The 15,454-nt window shown below is 37.8% G+C and overlaps 1 protein-coding gene across 10 annotated transcripts in view; it reads left to right on the plus strand.

Annotated features, from left to right (window-relative positions):
* The window catches only part of FAM133A (family with sequence similarity 133 member A), a 48,640-nt gene extending 40,924 nt beyond the window's left edge, over positions 1–7,716 (plus strand). For all 10 annotated transcript variants that reach the window (XM_070606338.1, XM_070606344.1, XM_008532894.2 and 7 more), the window contains one exon: positions 4,736–7,716. In XM_070606338.1, the coding sequence (XP_070462439.1) occupies positions 4,839–5,588 (750 nt within the window). In that variant the 5' untranslated portion in view covers positions 4,736–4,838 and the 3' untranslated portion in view covers positions 5,589–7,716. The remainder of the gene's footprint in view (positions 1–4,735) is intronic.
* The last annotated feature ends 7,738 nt before the right edge of the window (positions 7,717–15,454 follow it).

A 15,454-nucleotide genomic window follows, 5' to 3' on the forward strand; every position in this document is an offset into this window, starting at 1 on the left:
AAATAAGTCCCTTCAACATTTCTTTTAAGGGCTGGTTTAGTGGTGGTAAACTCCTATAGTATTTGCTTGTCTGGAAAACTCTTTAGCTTTCCTTCCATTCTGAATGGTAACCTAACCAAGTAGCATATTCTTGGCTGCAGGTTTTTTCCTTTCAGCACTTTGAATATATCTTACCACTCCCTTCTAGAAGTCAATTAATACCCTCATGGGGTTTCTTTTGTGTGTAACTTGTTGCCTTCCTCTTGCAGCTTTTAGGATTCTCTCTTTATATTTAATTCTTGACATTTTAATTATAATGTGTCTTGGTGTGGGCCCTTTGGATTCATCTTGTTTGCTGCTCTCTATGCTGCTTGTAGCTGGACATCTGTTTCTTTCCTTAGGTTAAAGAAGTTTTCAGCTATTATTTCTTCAAATAGGTACTCTGCCCCTTTGTCTTTCTATTCTCCTTCTGGGATACTTATAATATGGATGTTAGTATGCTTGATGTTGTCCCAGAGGTGCCTTATACTGTCTTCATTCTTTTTTCTTTTTTCTGTTCCATTTGGGTGATTTCCTTTGCTCTTTCATCCAGATCACTGATTCATTCTTCTGTCGTCTACTCTGCTATTGATTCCCTCTAGTAAATTTTTCATTTCCATTATTGTATTCTTCAGTTTTGATTGGTTCTTTTTTTATATTTTACAGTTCTTTGTTGAAGTTCTCACTGTGTTCTTCTATTCTTCTCCCAAGATCAGTGAATATCCTTATGACTATTAGTTTGTACTCCTTCTCAGGTAGATTGTTTATCTCTGTTTCATTTAGTTCTTTTTCTGAGGATTTGTCCTGTTCCCTTATTTGGAACATATTCCTTTGTCTCCTCATTTTGCCTGCTTCTCTGTACTTATATCTATGTATTAGGTAGATCAGCTATGTATCCCAATCTTAGATATGTGACTTTATGTACGAGATGGCCTATGGGGCCTGGCAGTGCACTTTCCTCTTATCACTTGTTTAAGATGTTCCAGGAGTGTCCCTTGTGTGGGCTACGTGTGTGCTTCTGTTGTGGCGGGGTTGCTCTTGCTACTGGCATACAGGTAGACTAGGCTGGTCCCTGGGCCAGCTGGCTGTAAGGCTCAGCCACATGCCACTGCTATGGTCACTTTAGTCACTTTATTGGGCAGAGAGAGCCACAGCACAGCTGGCTGCAAGGTCTAATAGCACGCAACTGCTACTGTTTAGTTGTTAAGTGAGTCAGGCCTGCAGCATGGCTGGTTGCTAGGCTCAGGGGCTTGCAGTTTCTGCTGGCCTCCAGTGAGGCTCTCAGTGGTGTGAGGTTGTTCTCAACTCTCTCAGGAGCACAGATGGGTGGGACCAGACCCAGGCATTGCAACACAGGATGGTTTCAGGTATTGGAAGGTGGGGCAGACCACTGTGTGGCTGTTTGAGTTGGCCAGGAGCACAAGTCAGCTGTGTTTGACGTGCCCCACCACCCGCAGACTCACACACCCCACCAGGGCAGACCCACTTGCCCCACTTCAGAGGTCCCATGCACCTCATATCCATGGGCCCACCAGTTCCCTGCAGGCTTGCTGGTGGGCAAGGCCAGTCCCTAGGGTGGGCTGCCTACCCTAGCTGCACTGGATTAAATCAGTGCACTAGTGGGTGGGGCAAATGCCTGTGCTAACAGGCCAGAGGAAGAAATCCACTGGCATCTGCCAGCATCTGTGTCAGCAGGTCACAATAATGGCTGCCACTAGTGTCTCAGTCCCTGGGGGAGTGGTCCTAGCCTCTTCCTGTCTCTCTGAGATACACTCAGAGCTTGGCAAGTGATTCTCTTTTACCAAAGGACTATGCATCTTTATTTGTGTGGTTTTTGTGTTGGTTTCTGGATCAGGTAAATCTGTGTGTGAGCCCTTTGAGAGTAGGCTTTTCTCTTTCTTGAGTTTGATAGTTTTCTGGGAGTATTCCTCATTGGTTTTGAAAACCAGCAAGGCCACGTATTATGGGAACTCATCTCAGTTGTGCTGAATCTAAAGGCTGGGATACCTATTGTGTCATAGATCTCCTGCTCAGATCCTCCTGTTCCTCTGGGAGAAGCTTCATATCTTTAAGATTGCTCCCGGCCATGAAGCACTGTGGCTAGGATGTGATCTTTTCCTCAGCAGAGGTTTATTTCTGCCCCTTCCACCCCTGTCAGTGTTGTACTTTGTTGTGGGGGTCCTATTAATCCAGTTTCCAGATCTTTCTCAGAAGTAATTGTTCCACAAGTAATTATAGATTTGTTGTGTCCGTGGGAGGAGGTGAGTTCAGAGTCCTCCTGTACCACTATCTTTCCAGAATCCTCCCTCCTCTTTTCATTCACAGTGCCACTGTTTTTAGTTCAGACTCTGTCATTTCTTGTCTGCCTTGTCTTGTCTTAAATGATCTCATTGCCTTCAGTCTTATATGCCTCCAATCCATCTTTCGTGCTGTAAAAAAATTGTCTCTTAAACAATCAAATATGACCATATCACTGTCCTGTTTAAAATAGTCAGTATCTCCCCATTAGCTTCACTGTAAGTCCTAAAGAATAAATTCCAACCTCCTTAGCATCATATCCAAAGTCTTTGTGAACTGGCCTTTGCATATCTTTCTAGATGATGTCAGAAATAGGTCTCAAGGAACTGAAGTTTTAGTGGATTATGCTATTCTAAGTGTCCAGTAGCAGAGAGAACCGCAAGTTAAATATGAACTAAAGTCCCTAAGCGCTTTTGATAATCAAGTCAGAGAAACAATGATATTTGACAGATCTTTGGAGTAGCAGTAAGAATGAAAATGACAGAAAGAACTAAGAGAAGCTGGACCAAACTGAAGGGTAAGGAGAATAAGATCAAGAACACAACAAATCAAATGGAAGAAACTATCACCAAGAATCACTGTAACATTTGTGGCATTGAGCTTATGATGGGTAGGTATGTTAGGTTGACTTAAAGAGTCAAGAGTCAGGATGTAGGCTGACAGAAAGATCCACCGTATGTCTGATCATCTTTCTCTCCTATGTAAAAGACTTTGTTGGCTTCCTAACAACTATAGAACAAATGCAAGATTTCAAAATGACCTAAGATGGCCTCTGTGATCAGGCTATTTTCTGATTATGCAGCCTCACCTCCTGCCACTGCTCTCTTGCACTTTAGGCTCCATCAACACTATATACATGGTGCTCTTTGAGATTCCTCTGTTTTTTCACATATTGTTTCCTCTGCCTGGAATGTCCTTCATTTCTTCATTTCCTGGGTGAACTCCTATTTATGGTTCAAAATCTTATACAGACATCACCAACTCCAGGAGGCTTCTCTGAATGCCCCTCTCTCCCAGAGTAAGCCATCCATCCATCTATCCATTCATTGTTTGTTTATCATTGAGCAAATATTTATTAAGTACTTAGTGTGGCCCAGATGCTATATTAAATTTTGGGAACACTATGGTGAATAAGGCACATCAAACATGGCCTTTACCTTTCTTGGCATTATATTTAGCAGTGGGTACACATACACACACACACACACGCATCCAAATACAGACAAATAAAATAAGCACCAATTTACTAAGTACTATGAATAAAAGAAACAAGGAACTAGCCTACAGAATAATGAATATGAGGGGTAGATACGTACCCTGCAACATACTTTAATACAAGGTTGAGCCATATGAAATTGCTGGTATTTGACTGCTTTTGTCCTGTATAATTGTCAATTTTATATAGTTCAACCTAATAATTGCCTTTCTGAGGAATTCACATTTAGACTGAGACCTGAAAGATGCAGTGGAGCTTAGCGTGTTCCAGAAACCAAGAGAGGACTGGAGAAGATAGAATTGAGAAAAAGGATGAGTGACTCTAGATGAAACTAAGAGAGTTAAACAGGACAGATCAAATAGGACCTTTATTGGAGTTTGGATTTAATTCTCATTATAATGTAAAGCCACTGGAGTATTTTAAGATCCAACTGGACTGGAATGTAAGAGAGTAATGGTAATAATAGGGCTATCAATTAAGAAGTTGATTTAAGGAGCCAATATAGTGTTGTGCTAGGTATGCAAGGTTTGGAGTCAGGCTACCTTGGTTTAAATTCTGGTTTTACCATTTATTAGCTGTTACTTTGTTCAAGTTACTCAAATTCTCCGTGAAATAGAGGTAATAGGATTAGTCTAGAGATTTAATGAGATAATCCATTGCAAAACAGTGAGTAGTCCCTGGCAGATAATAAACACTTAATAAATATTAGACATTAATAGTCCAGGGGAGAGATGATAGAGCCTGGACTAAGTTGATGACAATATGTTTGGAGAGAAGTGAATGGATATGAGACCTATTGTGGAGGTTTGAATAGTAGGATTTAGTAATGGACCGGATGTGAGAGTTGAGGGAGTAGGATTTTTCAGGTATGACACCTAGATAGAAGGGATTCTGCTGTACTTTTCTGCCTGGTATATAATTCAACTATAGAAATTTCTTTTTATACCATCTAAAGCAGAATTAAAGAAAGAAAAAAAGGTATCATACAATATAAAAGGAAATAGTAATTAAAAATTTTAGATAGTCAGAACCTTACATGAAGTATATACATTTTAAGTTTATGTTATAGTCATACCACAATGTCTAAAATATGCAAATATGCAATTTCTATTGTACTATGTGATAGTGAACAATTAAGCTTACATGTTTATTTTGTCTTATTTTTAAGGTGATTTGTAATCATTCCATCTGCTTCTCTCACAGAATGGAACCCACTTGCTATACCAGCAGATGCAGAATTTAAGGAGGATGTCTATCTTTATTCTCCTTAGCAACTGAGAGTCTGCTCTGGGAACCATCGGGCACCATGGGGAAGCGAGATAATCGGGTGGCATATATGAATCCTATAGCGATGGCCAGATGGAGGGGCCCAACTCAATCTGCAGGTCCAACAATACAAGATTATCTGAATCGACCAAGGCCCACATGGGAAGAAGTGAAGAAACAATTAGAAAATAAAAAGAAAGGCTCCAAGGCATTAGCTGAATTTGAAGAAAAAATGAACGAGAATTGGAAGAAAGAACTAGAAGAAAGCAGAGAGAAATTATTAAGTGGAAATGAGAGTTCATCCAAAAAAAGAGAGAGAAAGAAAAAGAAAAAGAAGAAGTCTTCTCGGTCTTCGTCATCTTCTTCATCAAGCTCTGATTCTTCAAGCAGTTCTTCAGATTCTGAAGATGAGGAAAAGAAACAAGGTAAAAAGAGAAAGAAAAAGAAGAATCGTTCACACAAATCATCACAAAGCTCTACATATGAATCTGAGTCAGAGAGCAAGGAATATGTAAAAAAGAAAAAGAAGTCACAAGATGAAACAGAGAAAGAAAAGGATGTCAGAAGTCTCAGCAAAAAAAGAAAGAAGACGTATCCTGAGGATAAACCTTTATCATCGGAGTCCTCATCAGAATCAGATTATAAAGAGGAGGTACAAGCAAAAAAGAAGAGAAGATGTGAAGAGCAAGAAAAAGCAATGGAAAAAGCAAAGAAGAAGAAAAAAAAACAGCACAAGAAACATAGTAAGAAGAAGAAAAAGAAGTCAGGTTCAAGTCACAAGTCGGAATAATATTAAGATAAAAAGCAAGATTTTCCTATTAAAAAAAGGAAGATCTAAAGAAAATTTCAACTGTGAATGTTAGGGCGTATTTACCAAAATGTATGAATTTCCCTGTGTTAGTAGAATTATTCCTCGAGTTTGAGTTGCCAGTCAAATGCCACTGTGCCAGCAAGGGCCATAATTGTTGCCTGCAGCTTAAGTATAGGATTTTGTCTGTGCGTTTTTTTCTTCCAGTGATTTATTCCTCTGAGAGCTAAAACCCTGTTGTCATACTAGTGGTTAAAATGTTTGGAATTAGAGTAAAATGTTTTAGATAATAAATAATTTTGACAAAAAAATGTATCTAATGTTAAAAGTATCTAATTTGAATATACCTTTAAAATGTAATCAGAAATATCCAGATGACTATAGTTGACATTTTTGAAGCATGGACTTAACATTGATGTCTCAAAATCCTTACTTTTGATGATGTGTATTTTATTTTACTTTTCTCCTTAATAAACTTTTGTTTACATGGGGAAAGGGCTTGTGGGGGAAAATGTTTGCTATAACTTTGGCTAGCTGAATAGTGTGCCTTTGATACTTACACATTCTATTTTTGCCAGTGCAGCAGCCATTCTTTTCTTACTTAGTGAAATTATGGAATAATGTGTGCTGCTTTAAGTGAACGAGAAAGACAGGAATTTACAGTATAAGTAAGCCCCCAATTCTATGAAATTTACCTCTACTTCAACATTACTGAAGAATATTTAGGATTACAGTGTTACATGATTTGAATTACCTTTGGTACCCTTTGGAGGGGAATCATTTTAAATAGACCCTGGTATTTTTTGATTAATGAAGATTCTGAAATATTTTGCATGTTTTATACTGTTAAGTTTTGATTATCCAGGGACAGTCTATATAACCAGTAATCCTTTTTTTTTATATGATTTATGTTTAGGATACACGTTTCAAGTTTGTAATTTCTTAATCCTACTATATTAATTTCATTACTGTGTTTGCACACTTGCCAAAATATTTAGCATGTAAAAAGAAGGTTTTAAAAAAAATATTTAATGCCTTCATATTGAAGCTGGTTTACTGTAACCAAGTTGAGTGCCAGACCTCTAGTACACTATGTGTCTTGTTAATAAAGCTACTGCCAAAATCTTAGTAAGTATGCTGTTTAAAATTTTGTTCTCTTAAGCATTAATATTGAATTAAAATAAGAGTTAAATTTAGGAGATAATGACATCATTGATTTTCCTGTGTCATATTTTACTAAGATTTGGTGCCTCATGTCTGTTGCTCATTCACATTTACCACTAATGCTCTAATAAGTTGAAAATTATTTTTACTTTAAATTTTTATATATCAGAGTAATATGAATTATAAATTGATATCTCAAAAAAAACCTGTTACAGAGGATGTGCTAATTGTAATATATGTACAAATTATTTTGGCATGATAGAATCAGTAGCTATTTTTTTTTAAATAGATGATTTCATGTTGGCTTTCTTGAATCACAGGTAAAATTATTATAAAGATAGAAAACATCTAGTAGATAAATAACATACTGGCTCCCCAAATTTTTGCTGTTGAAATACCAGAATCTCTCAGTAAAGTTCTTGGAACATTATAAATGTATTGCCATGCTAGATCACCTTGAAGCTTCATAACTTTACCTGTTTCCTAAAATATATCTATATCTATGTACTGATAAAAGCTATTATATTTAAGGGATATTTTGTATCCATATAGAGTTTTTTGAAATCGTTTTTCATTAAAATATGGAAAAAGCTTATATTATTTTAGAATGTGGCAAAGACATTAACAGTTTATCAATATCCATGTGCTCCCATTCACTTTCCAGCCCCTTGTAGTTAGGCAATGCCATTTCATTACTTCTAGCAGAGAGATTGTAAACAGAAGTGACGTGTCATTTTGATAATGGAGCAGCAAAAAGTCCTGCATGACCCTCCAGCGCTCTCTTTACCTGCCATGGTGACCTGAAAGCAATGTACTCCAAATGGTATACTTACAAGATGGATGCAACCTGGATCTCTAAGTCACTGTGTGTATGGGACCTGCCCTGGAGAGCTGATGAACTTGCAGTGAACCGCTGAGAGTGAGAAATAAACTGTTATGTGTTAAACCACTGAGATTTGGGGTGTTTTTTATTACTTCAGCATCAGCTAACCTAATTTGAGTAATAACACAGAACTCTAGAATGTCTATTTCATTATTTACATAAAATATCTCACTTATCTTCTATCACATCTTCCTGTGGTCTGCAGATTGACTCAGAGGTGGTGATCATTTATGCCACAGTAGAAAGAAACATTATTTTATTTGCACTGGTTTTTATGTAATGACTGAGGAAGTGGGTGGTCTACCATAATATTTCATGCTTATCAGCAATGCTGACTGTCTAGGAGGTAAGATTACTTTGTTATTCCTCTGATTATAGCCTGAACAGTCTTCCAGTAAGGGGTTTGGGAAGGAAATTTAAAAAGCACTCATGGGGACTTGAGAGAAAAGGGGAATGCTATTTTTTAAATGTAAGTATAGACAATATGGTAGGGAAAAGTGATGTGGAAATATGTAGATGACGATAGATTAAATAGATTTAGGTGAACATTTAATATGTAGCCTCTAGATTGAAAACAAAATAATTTATCCTTTATGTGAAAAGCACTAAAGTTATTAGTGATTTGCTTTATGTGATTCATAAAAAGAATAGCTTTAGCCATAACATTCAACTAACTTTGACTGTGGGAAGGGAAGCAGTGGGAAAGTCGATAAGAAAGTAGACCAGAGAGGGGGGAAAAATCAATACAATATAGATTAGGAATGTAATTGCAAGCACAAAGAGAAGAATATGAAAGCTCTCAGGCTGCAGATAAAGGATTAGATTGGAGATAAGGAAAATGAATAAAATTTGAGGTTCTGATTTTGTATCTTGTGATAGTTCCTTTCTTTATTATAAATTTATCTTGAGAAAGTTGTACCTTTGACATTGTGACTCTGAGGTGATTTTCTGTTTGACTGGATTTATTTTAGGAAAAAAAGAAATATTTAATCTGTGATGTAGGTTTTTAGTTATTTCAGGACTCATGAAGATTATAGTCAAACATTCAAACACACCTGTGTACTTTAGAACGGAATTGACTTTCCTAGTCCTTCCTGAGCTACAAACAAGATGTGTTCTTTCTCCAAATGGCTCTATCACTTTTACTAACTCTCTCGTGACACTTACCTGAATCCATCTTGTATTATGTATTTTGTGTTTATTAATGGACTCTAGTTGTTAAGAGCACTGGCTCTTGGCTAAGCACTAGGTTGAAATTCTCACCTTACCATTTCTTGATATGTGACTAAGTGAGTTAGTTCATCTCTGTGTGCCTCAATTTCCTCAGACACAAAATCAGAAAAATAATAGTATCGGTCTCTAAGATTGTTGTGAGAATAAGACAAAATAGTATTTACAACGTTTAACAAAGTTCCTAGCACATAGCAAATGCTCGATAAATGTTATTTCTTCTTTTTCCTCCTCCTCCTATCATCACTATCACTATCGTCATTACTGTTATCATTTTTATTATGTCATCATCCCCCTACTGCATTGTAACCTTAAAGATAGAGGCTGTTTCATCTTTTGTCTCTTGCAATGATGGTACACAGTGTTTTGCATATGATAGGTGCCTCATGATTGTCACTGAATTGAATTAGTTGGTCAGGCCCTGGGACAAAGGAGAATCTGAATGAATGCAATGTACCAATGCTATGTATAAGCCCCTGCCTCACTTTTTTTAACTTTATCGAGATATAATTCACGTACCATAAAATTCACCTTTTAAAAGTATACAGTTCAGTGTTGTTTAGTATACTCACAGATATTTGCAAGCATAATCACAATCAATGTTAGGGTATTTTAATCACCTCAGAAAGAAACTCCATATCCTATCCTCTTTTCCACCTCCCAGCCTCCCCAGCCCTAAGCAACTACCCACATATTTTCTGTCTCTGTAAATTTCCCTATTCTGGACATTTCATATAAGTGGAATTATATAGTATGTGGTCTCTTGTGGCTGGCTTCTTTCACTTAGCATAATATTTTCAAGAGTCATGTATTTGTAGCATGTATCAAGAATGTTTATACCAAGATAAAATGACAGAAAATCTAGTGCGTCCTACCAAATTTCTGCTAGAACCAGGAGAAACACCACCTTCCATACTTAGATATTCTGGGCATGATTAATCTGACTTGCACTGCTTTAAAACTCCTGATTATACAGCAGGATATTTGGAGGATTACATTTTATAGATGTAAAATGTTCAAATAAGGATTCATAAGAGGAAATCAGATCAATTTTTATGATGAAGGCTGATAACATTAGCACAACATGAGTATGAGTTTGTGCTCAGAAACTTGACAAGAGTAGAACTGTTTTAGGGAGAGCATGGATATGCTAATATTCCCTCCAATAAGCTACTACTTTGAATGGTATAATCAAGGACTCTGTATGGTATTTTCAGATGTCTTTTTCCCAGAAGCTGTTTACTAGAGTCAAATGATTATCATTATTAATAACATTGCCATCATAAATGATCTTATTGCTGGTTATTTTTAGCATCCTGTTGCTCATGTAGAAGAAGTATATTTTTTATTTTTTCCTTAAATTTGAGCTGAAATGAAGTTTACAGAATTATTTTATATACTGCAAAACAATCACCCATTCTGCTATCTTCCTGAGAACTCAAAATGCTTTAGCTCTATGGAAACTTATGAAATACAAATAGAAGCCAACTTATTAAACCATTAAAATAACCATTTGTGTACTTAAAATGGTTATATTAAGTCATAAAATATTTGGATGGACTTCATTTTTCAAAAAATCTTGACCAAATATTTTTAGTAATAATACTATCTAAAAATAGCCAGTGAAGGGCTGGCCTGGTGGCGTAGTACTTAAGTGCATGTGCTCCACTTTGGCGGCCCAGGGTTCGTGGGATCAGATCTTGGGCACAGACATAGCACAGCTCACCAAGCCATGCTGTGGTGGCATCCCACATAAAATAGAGGACGATTGGCACAGATGTTACCTCAGCCACCATCTTCCTCAAGCAAAAAGAGGAAGATTGGCAACAGGTGTTAGCTCAAGGCCAATCTTCCTCACGAACACACACAATAATAATAATAATAAAAATAGCCAGTGAAAACATGGCCTTGTGAAAGCCAGTTTATTCTCCACACAAGGAAAATCTGAATACTTTGAGAGTCTCTGCATTTGGTTTGTACATCCTGCTGTGTGACAGGCTTGCAGACTATGAGGTTAGTGTTCCCTCTATTCAGACTATCCCCTGATAGTTTTAGACTCCATGAAATTGCATCAAAGAGCTTTAGACAATAATACTGACAACTCAAGGAAGCTTTTATTTATTTTTTTACTTAAGCAGTCTGACTACATACTACTTTCACAAAAAAACTTTTTCACAGAAATAATTGAAAGGATATCTCCAAAAACTTTTAGCTTATACTAAAAATTAAAGGTTTTGCACCTGTTACCCATCCCCTGTCCTTTGACAACATTGTATCAACCTAGAGGATCAAATACATTAGTGTGGCCAGAGGACTCCCCTACTCTCTGAAGAACTACTGTAGGCAATCAAGTCTCACACCAAACAAAGGAACTTTGTATTCTCTCCTCCTCAACCTCCTGGCAGGATTGTTTTTGCTTATTTTTAAAATAAGTATTTATGTATATTTCCTTGTCTCTGGGCTTGGAAATTCCTTTTCATATGGGTAGTTCTAAGCCTTTCCTATACATAGACAATTGCAGCTGCCCATTGATAGCCATGAGACTACCTCTTTCCCATCCCAACTCAGAACCTAGGCCAGATCTTAGCTGCCAATCATTTTACCTAAGCACAGTTATTATATAGTTGACGTTAAATGCTGTGAAACAGGGTCTTGGTGTAAGTTATTTGGTTTTGATTACTCCATGTTGCAGCTTTTGCCATAAACTTAATTTGCAAACTTAGGTGAAAACACTTAATGCCAAATTTAGAGGCAGTACAGTGTGGAGATTAAGTGTGCAGGCCTTGGTGACAGACTGCTCCACAGCAGCCCTACAATTAAATGAGTTAATCTGTGGAAAATATTTAGGCGTTAAAACTCTCTAGCTTTTCAACCACTCCCATCTATTCCATTTCAAATGCAACAGACATCCCTTGCATCCCAATATCACAACCCACCCTGCCCCATTCTTAATACTCCCTTGCCTTACATATGTGTGTATGTGTCTACAGTGATCTATCACCAATGTGCAAATAGTAAAACAAATTTTCTGTATTTTTTGAGACTTCATTTTCTCCTGTCTTGTTTTTATGATGCAGATTATTTGTCTCCTTTTACAGAGGTAATTATAATGCTCTTTTTGTCTTTGGGGCCTGAAACAAAATAGCTTAATTATTTAATTATCAATATATCTCATTTTCAAACCATCCACCTCACATTCTAATCTTTATTCAATTAGTTTACCTAAATTTGTTTTTAAGATGTATCCCGTTTACTTCCTAACTCAACCTTCACAGAATTAATTTATCTAGATCTTCAGATATAATCCACAAGAACATGTTTTCCTTTATTGTGGCCTCTTTACTCAGATAAAGATTTTGTGAGTACAACAAGCTTAATAGAAAGTGAGGAACCATAATTAAAACCCTATTACATCTATCACAAACATGAAGGAAACCAGTGAATAAAATCCATGACCTAGTATAACTCAAAACAATCTCCATAATATTTCAGTACGTAAAAACAAGATAAAAATAGAAAAATATCAACCAAAAAATGTGAAACTTTACAAAAAGGCATATTATGGCCATTAAGCAGTCACTGCTCCTGCCTGATGGCCATATATTTCTAGACCTAACCAAGAATCCCATATGAATGATTTCTCTAAGCCCAATAGTCCCTTGTAATATTGCATAAATCTTTAACAACCAAATTCTAAAAGACAATTGCAATCAAGTAAGGGGAGAAAATTTGATTACCCCCAATGTGCATATATGTGCATATGAAGACTGCTTATAGACATCTGGTACATACCCACCCAATCATAGATAGTAGGCTGTACCAAGAGCGCTGCCCAGAGGGTTGTATCAATCAGAGATGCAGTCATTTAACAGATGGCACACACAAGTTAGGATAATCTGAAAGGGTTTATTTACAAAAGGACTATTTACAAAGATGTTGGCAGAATGTAGGAGAACCACATGGGGTAGTGCAGTAACCAGAGGCTAGTAACAATGACCTATTACTACTTCTAGGCCTGAAGGGACTAGAACGATGAAGGTGAGAGTTGTGTATAGAAGGGGACCTTGAGCATGGTCACAGTCAGCCTGAGCTGACAGTTCAGAGGACAAATATCCTGATCTCACGTTCCTCCTTTCTTCTCTTGTCTGATTCCCCATTAGCTGAACCCAACTGGAAATCAAAGGTCATGGGATCTCATCGATATAGACCATGTAAGTCAGCCTCCTGGGGCACAGAGCAGGTTCAAGAAGGTGGAGAGTAGAACTGGTGGGGCAAATAAAAGATACCCAGCACTGCCCACCCCTTTTGCACCTCAGCCGCTATTCTTGTCCTTCATCTGAGCGAAAATTTCATGTCTCCCCTCAAGGGGTTGCATGAAGTCACACAAGTTACCATATCATTGCAGAGTGATTTCATTTTGATCATACTCCACCTAAAATATTAGCCACTACTGACATAATTCATTAAAGTAGTGGTAGAATGTGGGGGAGGAGAAAAAAGGAACATAAAGCATAGTGCTACATTTTTCTCCTCTGTAGCTATTCATGACACTAAATTGGTAACCATAGCCGCCTTTACTCTCCCATTCCATGCTCTCCTTACCCTCTGTCAGCAGCTAGGTGGATGAGGTTCTTTATCTGGTTGGGTGTAACAAACCTTCATTCCTGAAGGATCTGAGCCCTGTTGTCCTGCATTATCAGATTGTTGCCATTGGGCAAGGGAGTAACAAGAGGGGGTAGCTCTTGTTACTCCCTTGCCCAACTGAGAATCCCCTGGATTTCAAACATAATCCTCTTTGTCCCATTGTGTAGTGACAATTCAGTTTGCCCCTAAAATTAGAATCAATAACCTAGTCCAGTACAGTGACTCCCTTCTTTGCCTATTGGTTTAGTGGCATGAAGAGCTCAAGAAAGGCTGTGAAGTAGTCTCAGCTTCCCATCCGTCAAACCCAATACCTTGTTTCCTGGTGGAAGTATTCCTCCCTTGTACACTAGGATTTCCAAACCCACAAAGCCCAAGATTGTGAGAATGGAAGCAAAAATTCCTCAAGTATGTTATGAGCTGTGGTAGTAGGAAAGGCCACTCCCACCCAGCACTTAGTTCCTGGTTATGGGAGAAATTGTACCATTTATTGGCCACTGGTGTAGTGCATACATTTCATTCTTTAGAGCAGCATCCTAAACCTGCATGTTGTTTTCTCCTATTTGTCATAACAAGTGAATCTTCAGCAGCCCACATAAGGCACATAATAAAACCAGTGAATTCTATAGGTGTGAGCCCTTTGCTATAAACTATGTCCCCTGGTTAGAGCTAATATTGTATGAGATACCATGGCAATCGATAAAGGCATTCTCTAAGACCGTTGACAGTGGCGCAGGCACAATCTTACCAGATAAAGAAAGAAAATCCATATCCAGAATATATGTCTATCCCATCAAGGAGAAAGTGTTGCCTCCTCCATAAAAAGGAAAGGTCCAATGTAATCAATCTGATATCAGATAGCCTGCTGGTCCATTGAAACACCATTATTAGGGGCTCAATGTTGGCCTCTGCTGTGAGCAGGTTGGGCACTCAGAAGTGGTGGTAACCAAGTCAGGTCTGGCAATGGAAAGACTATATTGTTGAACCCATGCATAATCTCTATCCCTGTCACCGTGTATACTTTGTGTGTGGGGCTATTGAATAAGTATCAGGGTGACTGGGGAAAGAGGTTGACTAACCAAAAGAGCATCTTGTCCATCTAATTGTTGAGAGCCTTCTCTAACATGGATGCCCTCTGGTTGGTATTTGCATAGATTATGAATGTCTTCACACTCTTAGCTCATTTTAAGAGGTCTATCCAAATACTTCCCCCCCCGCCCCGGGACTTCCTTGTCACTTATTGCTCACTTCTGATCTTTCTAAATCCCTAACAGACCTGTTAGCCTTTGCTCGTGAATTGATCCAGATATATACTTCAGACAATCTCTCCTTCCACTGATGTGCAAAGTCATACTACCAAATATCTGCCCACTGGAAGGATTTCCCTTCACTGGTGACTTTCACAGCTATTCTTTCTAGGTGGTATTGGCATACCATGCAGGTCCATCTGTAAATCAGGCCCATGCTTTTTTTTTCCTCATTAGGTACTCATAAGGAACTCCTCATAAGGTGATAGGTGTGTTTGAGGGAGAGGTGGTAAAGCAGTATAAACCAGGTACCATGAGAATCTGAGCTATCTCTTATAATTTTTAATAGTCTTTATCTGTAAGAAGTTTTACGTTCACAGCAAAATTGAGTAGAAAGAACAAAGAATTCACATATACTCCTCCCCCACCCCAAACACAGCTTCCCCCACTATCAACATCAAGCACCAGAGGAGTACATTTGTTACAATTGATGAATCTACATTGACACATTATTATCACCCATAGTTTACATTAGAGTACTCTCTTGGTGTTGTACAGTCTGTGGATTTGGACACATGTGTAATAACATATATCCACCATTATAATATTATACAAAATAGTTTCACTGCCCTAAAAGTCTTCTGTGCTCTGCCTATTTATTCCTCCCTCCCCTATCCCCTGGT

This window comes from Equus przewalskii, chromosome X (genome assembly GCF_037783145.1).
Source record: "Equus przewalskii isolate Varuska chromosome X, EquPr2, whole genome shotgun sequence".
NCBI lineage: Eukaryota > Metazoa > Chordata > Mammalia > Perissodactyla > Equidae > Equus > Equus przewalskii.